This window comes from Montipora foliosa, chromosome 1 (genome assembly GCF_036669935.1).
Source record: "Montipora foliosa isolate CH-2021 chromosome 1, ASM3666993v2, whole genome shotgun sequence".
In the NCBI taxonomy this organism is placed as follows: Eukaryota; Metazoa; Cnidaria; class Anthozoa; order Scleractinia; family Acroporidae; genus Montipora; species Montipora foliosa.
This window is the reverse complement of record NC_090869.1, coordinates 19,726,070-19,733,569: the sequence shown is the minus strand read 5'-3', so window position 1 is coordinate 19,733,569 and position 7,500 is coordinate 19,726,070. Positions and strand designations below refer to the sequence as shown.

General features: G+C 39.0%; 1 protein-coding gene across 1 annotated transcript in view; it reads left to right on the top strand.

The window, feature by feature from the left end:
* The window catches only part of LOC137992302 (Bardet-Biedl syndrome 4 protein-like), a 23,966-nt gene that overhangs the window by 6,061 nt on the left and 10,405 nt on the right, over positions 1–7,500 (top strand). Inside the window, exons 3-6 of the mRNA XM_068837571.1 lie at positions 2,641–2,704; positions 3,778–3,889; positions 6,634–6,706; positions 6,958–6,976. Of these exons, the coding sequence (XP_068693672.1) occupies positions 2,641–2,704; positions 3,778–3,889; positions 6,634–6,706; positions 6,958–6,976 (268 nt within the window). The remainder of the gene's footprint in view (positions 1–2,640; positions 2,705–3,777; positions 3,890–6,633; positions 6,707–6,957; positions 6,977–7,500) is intronic.

Below are 7,500 nucleotides of genomic sequence, written 5' to 3'. Positions count from 1 at the left end.
TCATAGGATCTTTCAAGGATCGTAACAAAGATCCTTTCAAGATCACTTTAAGGATTCTTTTAGGATCCTTAAAGGATCCTCATACAATCCTTGAGGATCTTTCGAGGATCCTTTTAAGGTTTCTTTCAAGATCACTATAAGGATCCTTCAAAGATCCTCAAAAGATCCTAGTATGATCTTTAAGGATCCTGTCAAAGATTTTATTAAGATCCTTTCAAGGATCCTTTTAAGATCCTTGTAAGATCCTCAGTCACTCTTTGAGGATCTTCAAGGATCCTTTTGAGGATCTTTCCAAGATTTTGTGTGTGGATCTTGGTAAGATCTTTGCAAGATCCTGATAATTTCCTCAAGGATCTTGATGAAGTATCCCAAGAGTCCTCAATGTTAGAAAATCTTTGAAGATCCTTTAAAGATCCTTCAAGGATCCTGTGAAGATCTTCATCTTTAAAGATCTTTGTCAGGTCTTTGAAGATCTTTGAAGATCTTTAAAGATCCTTTAAGGATTTTCACCAGGGGCAGTCACTCAGATGGTCAGTTTCAATGTGAGGTAAGATCACCTGAAGATGGATTGATCTTGGTCGAGATTAAATCTGTGGGGGTCCAAATCCGCGAGGGGTCCAAATCTAGGGGGGCCCAAATTCGCTAGGACACCGGCACAAAGAACAAGTACTCAATTAGAATAAACCACCTCAATGAGTTAATTTGAAATCCGAAGCTTGTTTTAGACCAAAATTTCCAGTATGAAGTTAAATTACAATATTATGAGTTTGGCGCGCGAAAGTACGATTCAACATAACAGTAATAATTAGGTCTTAGTTTCACTTACCAGTGACTTAGTCAGGTCCAATGATTCCAATGAAGACGCCCATCGCAATTGCACACCTCGTCGTTTTTCTCTCACTGGTTTTTACACATTGTACTGTCATCGCTAACAGATTTCATTTTTGTGGATCAATTGTTTAGATATGAGGATTGTTCCTTTTTCGCTTGCTTGAAGTTTGTTAATGAGGTTGTGTTCCTTCCTTATAAAATCATACCCGGCTTTGGATCACATTAATTCATCTTGACTGTAATTGAACAGTGTTAGGAACCTAACACTGTTCAATCATTCCAGACAAAAGAAAGGGCCTACCTCCTGGGAAACACAAATGCATACTATTGTTTATTAAAAACAAAACTTTGTTTTTAATAAACAATAGTATGAATTTGTGTTTCCTGGGGGGTAGGCCCTTTCTTTTGTTTGGAATGATTGAAAGGGTTTTAATTAATGGGAATCAAAATCAATTTAGTGTTCAATTTTTTGTTTATCTCAACCTTGCAACTTACTCAATACCCGTGGTCAGTTAACACACACTAACCATTAACAAGGGAAGATAATATTTATTTGAAAAAAGCATGTTCAGTTAGCACTCATTGTTTTGTAAACCTACATGTAGCTACATGTACCTAAAGGTACATGTAGCCGTACATGTAAGAAAGCACCTTTGAGACGTGTGATAAGGGCGCTATATAAATGCACCACTTTACTTTACTTTTTTTACAATTTGCGAAAATCCAAATATCTGAACAGTTTGGTTATAATCCAGCTTGCAAACGGCATATACCCACACAAGCACAAACCACCTCTGTCAGCAACCGACGAAGGCAGGTAAGATAACCATCCTCAATGCCATGTTTGCAGAAACTTGTGCAAACATGACTACTTTTGGGTTGATTTTTGAATGATGCGAAAGCGTGTGGTGCAGATTCAGAGGTCTGGGTTCAAATGCTCATACATGTACCTGTTCTAAACTTGGCACATCAGTTTACTTCCGAGTTTAAACTTGGTTACCAAGTAATTTTACAATCATGATGTGAGGCAAGAGAAAATGAGGGGACAGAGGGAGGCTCAGGGCGTTAGCCGCGATATGTCATGTCCACGAAAGTTATTTTTAGACGAGCAGAAGTCTGTCTTCCGAGACGTCCGCACAGTCTAGCCTCGCTCTCAGGTTCTTAGTAAAAAGAGAAAATGGCGGCGCACGTGGAAGGGTGTCGAATATTTATATCCATTCAAACATCAGACCGAGGTTGGCCTGCACACAGACGTCTCGGAAGACAGACTTCCGCTAGTAAAAAGACTTCCGCTTGTCTAAAAATAACTTTCGTGGACATGACATATCCCAAGGGCTGGACCGGGAGCCTCCCTCTCTGTCCCCTCATTTTCTCTTGTGTGAGGTCAATTACGTGAATTTTCAATTCAAGGTTCCTTCTTTACTTTTGTAAGTCAAAGTACAGATGATTTGACAGACATTACATGATGAATACGATTGTAACCACTGATCATTCACATAAACTGGCATTTTTAAATGAAACTGTTAGCAAGGACAAAGCATCGAATACTGATAAAGAATATGAGGTTGGGCGTTGTGAAGCCATTGATGACAAAAATCACTCTCTACCTACGGTAAATTTGTTTTTTTTTTTAGACTGGGGGCTAATCGTCCAGCAAGTGGGGCTATTTGTCCAGAAAGAGGGGATTATTTGTCCGGGGCTATTTGTCCATGGGGCGAAGTGTCTGGATACCGTGAATGATTATGTCGAAATGGAAAAAAAATCAATTATTTGCAAAGACAATTAGACTGCTCATTTGTTCCATTTTAGGCCCTTATAGGCGATCAACTCAAGGAAACACAAGGAATGTGTGAATATGCTTTGTATGTGCAAGGTAATAAACTAATTTAAATGCAAGCCTCTGATACTTACGAGACTTTTATCAGAGCAGCCAATTTACACTGTACTTGTGTTGGACATGACTGTCAGAGGTGTTTTTCAGAGGGACAAGTATATACCCTATTATAGCCCAGAAATACATGGATTTAAACAAGGAGACTGCAGAGAACCTTGTTTTCTATTCCCATGCAAATAAATGTGTGGGTTAGTTAAAAGTCCTCCTTATTTAATGATACTCAACATTTATATAATAAGTGAAAAATGCACTAAAAGCAAGGTGACCACACCAATCCAGTGTGGCCGACACATGATCATGCATGCGCACAACCATTCCACCCAGTTAATTGGCCTGGGTTGGGATCACACCAGACTACCACGCCAAGCATGTGGGAAGGTGTGATGTGTTGCCCATGCCAGGTTGGTGTTTATGGTGTGTTTACCTAGCTTTTAATGCTATTTTTGCTCAACACTTGCATTATATGGCATGGAGGGGGTGTGCCTGGGTCCTGGGAACTTGTCTCTTGGGGAGAGTTTCATTAGAGATCTTTTACTTTTAGGTTGTCAAATGTGGTGCAGGGATGGTGCAGTTGTGAGTCAGAGCACTCGCCTCCCACCAATTAAGGCTGGGTTCGATCCTCAGACTCAGCGTCACAATTATGTGGGTTGAGTTTTTTGGTTCTCTACTTGATCTGCACCAAGAGGTTTTTCTCCAGGTGCTTCAGTTTTCTCCTCTCAAAAACCAACATTTGATTTTACTTTTGTTAATTTCAATTTACAGTGTCCCCAATTAGTGCTACAGTGCTAGACAATTAGGCACTAATCAGTAAAGTTCCTTTCCTTTCACACCCTTATCCCACCAATCCTTGCAACTTGCATAATGTAAACTGGAGGATTCTCACTTTTGGTTGTGTCGTTGTAGCGAACTGCGATATTATTTAGAGTATTGTCATTTGTCTCACAAGAACAAATTAAAGGAAAGTGCATTTTTGAAAGCAAAATTAAAACAAGCAGAGCTTTCAAAATAGATCTAGACACCATCTTCTTTTTTTTTCCCATTTCCCACTGCAGCGTTAATTCTACGACAAGAAGGTCAGATCCAGGAGTCACTGGACCTGTTCCAGAGAACTGTACAAATCAATCCACAGAGTGCTGATAACCTCAAACAGGTGGCAAGATCTCTGTGAGTGCACTGTAATTTTAATTTTTGTTATTAGTCTGTATTTGGGGTTTACTGTTTGTCCATTAAAAAACCTGCATTTGTGTTGACAGAATTTAGGGCCAGTATTAGGTTTAACTCTCACTTGTTCATGTAATTCTGTCTTCCATTTGCCACTGTAGCATACCAGCATACCATTTCATTGTCTTGAGGCTTTAAGCCCAAGCTTACTTAAAGCTACACAAGGCTTGCACCAGTCTGGCCTTGAAACGTTGGTGGCGGAATAAACTACTGTTACAGTAGTATGACTTACATGTATTTACAATCTATCCATATGACAACTTGAAAATTAAAGAAGAGCCAGGATGTACCCCCCCCCCCCTCCTCCAACTCAATGTGTGTGTTCATGGAGAAGTGCAAATTACCCAGTTGTGCCTCAACATTGTTTTGTTTGGGGGGGGGTGGGGGGGGAGATCGCAAGCCATTATAATAAGATTTATTTCATGTCTAGATGAAAAAAGTCTTTCAGAAATGGACAAGGAAGTTAAAAATGTCATTAAAAATGTTGTCTTAGATTGTAATGGGAATTGTCACTTTGGTCAGATATGTTTGTCAACAGCAGTCACTGTAAGTTATTTTATTATCTCTCAGCTACCAGTATTAGACCTGCTGTGGTTGACCAATCCTTCATCCTTCATGGAAGGATTGTACTGTGGAATCAACAGGGGTAGTATTCCACAAATGCCCGTTGTTTGTGTTTTCATTGGACTGATAAGATTTTATGACCAGTTTTACAGTGAATTGACTTGAATCACATTTCTCCATGACTTCAATGACAAAATTAGAAAAGTTAACATTATTGCGTATGCACAGTGTAAGCAAAAGCTGAAACATTTCAGGATTTGTACAAATGCATTTTGTTCCACTTTTCAAAATGACAAAAAAAAAAAAGAAGCAACAACATAAGAATGGGATGGCAAAACGATATCAACAATATAATTTGTCAAAACAGCATTAGGAAGTGCGTGCATGTTGCGATCATTTTCATTGTCACACAACAAAAAACAAGTTGAGAGGCGTTCAATAAAAGAAGCCAACAACTTGAAATGTTGTAAAGACAATACATAAACCACCTCTCCAAATTATTCTCAGGTCTGTGCACTACATCGTTTTTGAGTTATTAATTTGCGGAAGTGTTTCACATGAGCCCGCGACGTTGGTGGGCTACCTGTGGTCCACCAACAAGACAACCGGTTATCAAAATGCTGTATTTTCCAAACGAAAGACGTTAGGGATCTGGAAAAAAGATTTATTTCTAACTCATCTTCAACCCTCGTTTAGATAAAAATTCAGAAGACCTTGCCATTTTCATTTTGTACTGTGGAAACCATCTAGACGCCACAGGCATCCCACTTAATAAGTGTTGGAAAAAAATTTTGTCTGACCAGGGTGGCTGCATGTCAGGTCAAACCTAATGTCCCTGCCCTGAAATATGACAGGCTTATAGCAAAAAATTATTTGCAGGCTTGTATTATAAATGTTATTTTGTAGACTACCATATCTATTGTCCACATCTTTTGTGTCTTCTAATTAATGTGAAAGATAATTTATTTATTTATTTAGCTTCGCCTAACTGGAATACAATATAAATATATAGGTAAAAATAGAAAAAATAATACAAGGAGAAAAAAAAAAAATTATTAGGCGGGGAGACCACTACAGCATAGCCAATTACAGTGGATCCCTCGTTAATTATTTATATAAAAATACTTAATAACTAAAGCTACTAATATGTAAGCATGAAACTTGAGAGGAAACAAAGCGGAAGTCCAAATTGCTAGAAGCAGCACGTTAGCGGGCATAGGAGAGACCTCGCTGTGTTACACCTAGGACAGATTGTTCTCCAGGTTCTAATGTCGTCAACGTCGTACAAGTTCAAAGCCTTTTTATAATATTGAAGTAATAAACTTTTAAATGAAGCTAGAGAGATGTGCCTTGTGCGTAGCTCAGCGGGAAGAACATTTCATGCGCGGCACGCGCGTATGAAAAATGAACGTTGATAGGTAACAGTTCTACATCGGTTAGGAATATAAGTAATAGCACTGCTGCCCGATGTCCTAGTAGATCTCGCAAATTGTCTAGTTACAGGTAAAGCTTCACTGTCTACGAAAACTAAGTTATTAACAGCTTTGTAGAAAAAAACCATGTCCAAATATTCATGCCAGTATGAGATGGGTAACAGATTTGTTAGTTGGAGGCGGGTCTTATAGGTTACATCACAGCGGAAAGGGAGCTTCAAAATTAGTTTTGTTGCACGGCGCTGCACGTTTTCAACTCGTTTAAGTAGGCCAATAGACTGTGGTGACCATACTTGGGTTGCGTAGCCGAGATGGCATCGGATGATAGAAAGGTAGAGTGTGCGACGCGTTTGGGTGCTTTGGATGTACCTAGAAACTCGACGCACAAACCCAAGGAGTTTGTTGGCTTTCGCACACTGTTCAGTTACTTGTTTGTCCGAGGTGAGGTTGCTTGACACCCACACACCGAGGTCTTTCTCTGTATCGCAAGATTCCAAAGGCGTTTCCTTGAGAGTATAGGTAGGCTACATGCATCTCATTCTTGTTGCAGGTATTTGTGTTTTGTTTGTTCTAAGGCTGAGATGGTTGAACAAAAAGAGTATACTGTAATTACAACAACCTCAAGAAAAAAATGTTGTCACCTGTTATTTATTAAATAAATGAATACATAATTATACTGATTTTTTACAGTTTCCTTCTTGCTCGACATAAGGCTGCTCTTGAGGTTTATAATGAAGCTGCAAAACTGAGCACTAAAGACTGGGTAAGTTTGATTCCTTTGTAAGAGTTCAACAAAACGTTTTTGGTAGTTTGCATTTTTCATTCAGCTACGGTAATTCTCATTAATCCTGTACCAATGCATAACAGAAGGGATGGGATGAGGTTGCTGGTGTCTTCCCAGGGCTCCATTGACCTTAATACCACATATCTGACATGCAGCATTTGTTTCTTTTATTAATAATCCTTGGAAATTGGAAGTTTTGTTCCAAACTATTTTTCCTTTATTTTCTTTAGGAAATCTATCACAATCAAGGTAAGTATTCTTGTTGCTGCAAGAGTCTGTTAGTTACATAATTTATTATAAAATTTCATGCTGACAAAATAAGAAAGACTGCTTAGTTATTACAAATTGGAGAATGTTATTGAACAGGATCACCTTTTTTTTTTAGTGGTGTAATTTTTGTCATGTTGAGATGTATTCTAAATATTTTTTAATGTCGCAGTTCCCGCGGGTATTAATATTTACAACACTCTTCAATAACAAAACACAAGAGACAATGTTGGCATAAAATGGGGGGACACCACTCCATGATCGGCGTGAAAGACGACTTCCGTAGTAAAAGCCAAATAATGATATACAAGCTCAACTCTCATGGCACTACGAGCTAAACCCCCGACCAGCATCGTGCTATAATGGAAAGAGTGTAAGCGCTAAAAATAGCTCAAGCCTCCTTATCTCCCAAGCACTACGAGCCGACTCCGCCTGCATGTGCTGGATCGGACAAGAACAAAGGCAGATAGAGAGCGTAAAAATAACACCAAAGCTTGGGGAAGTCG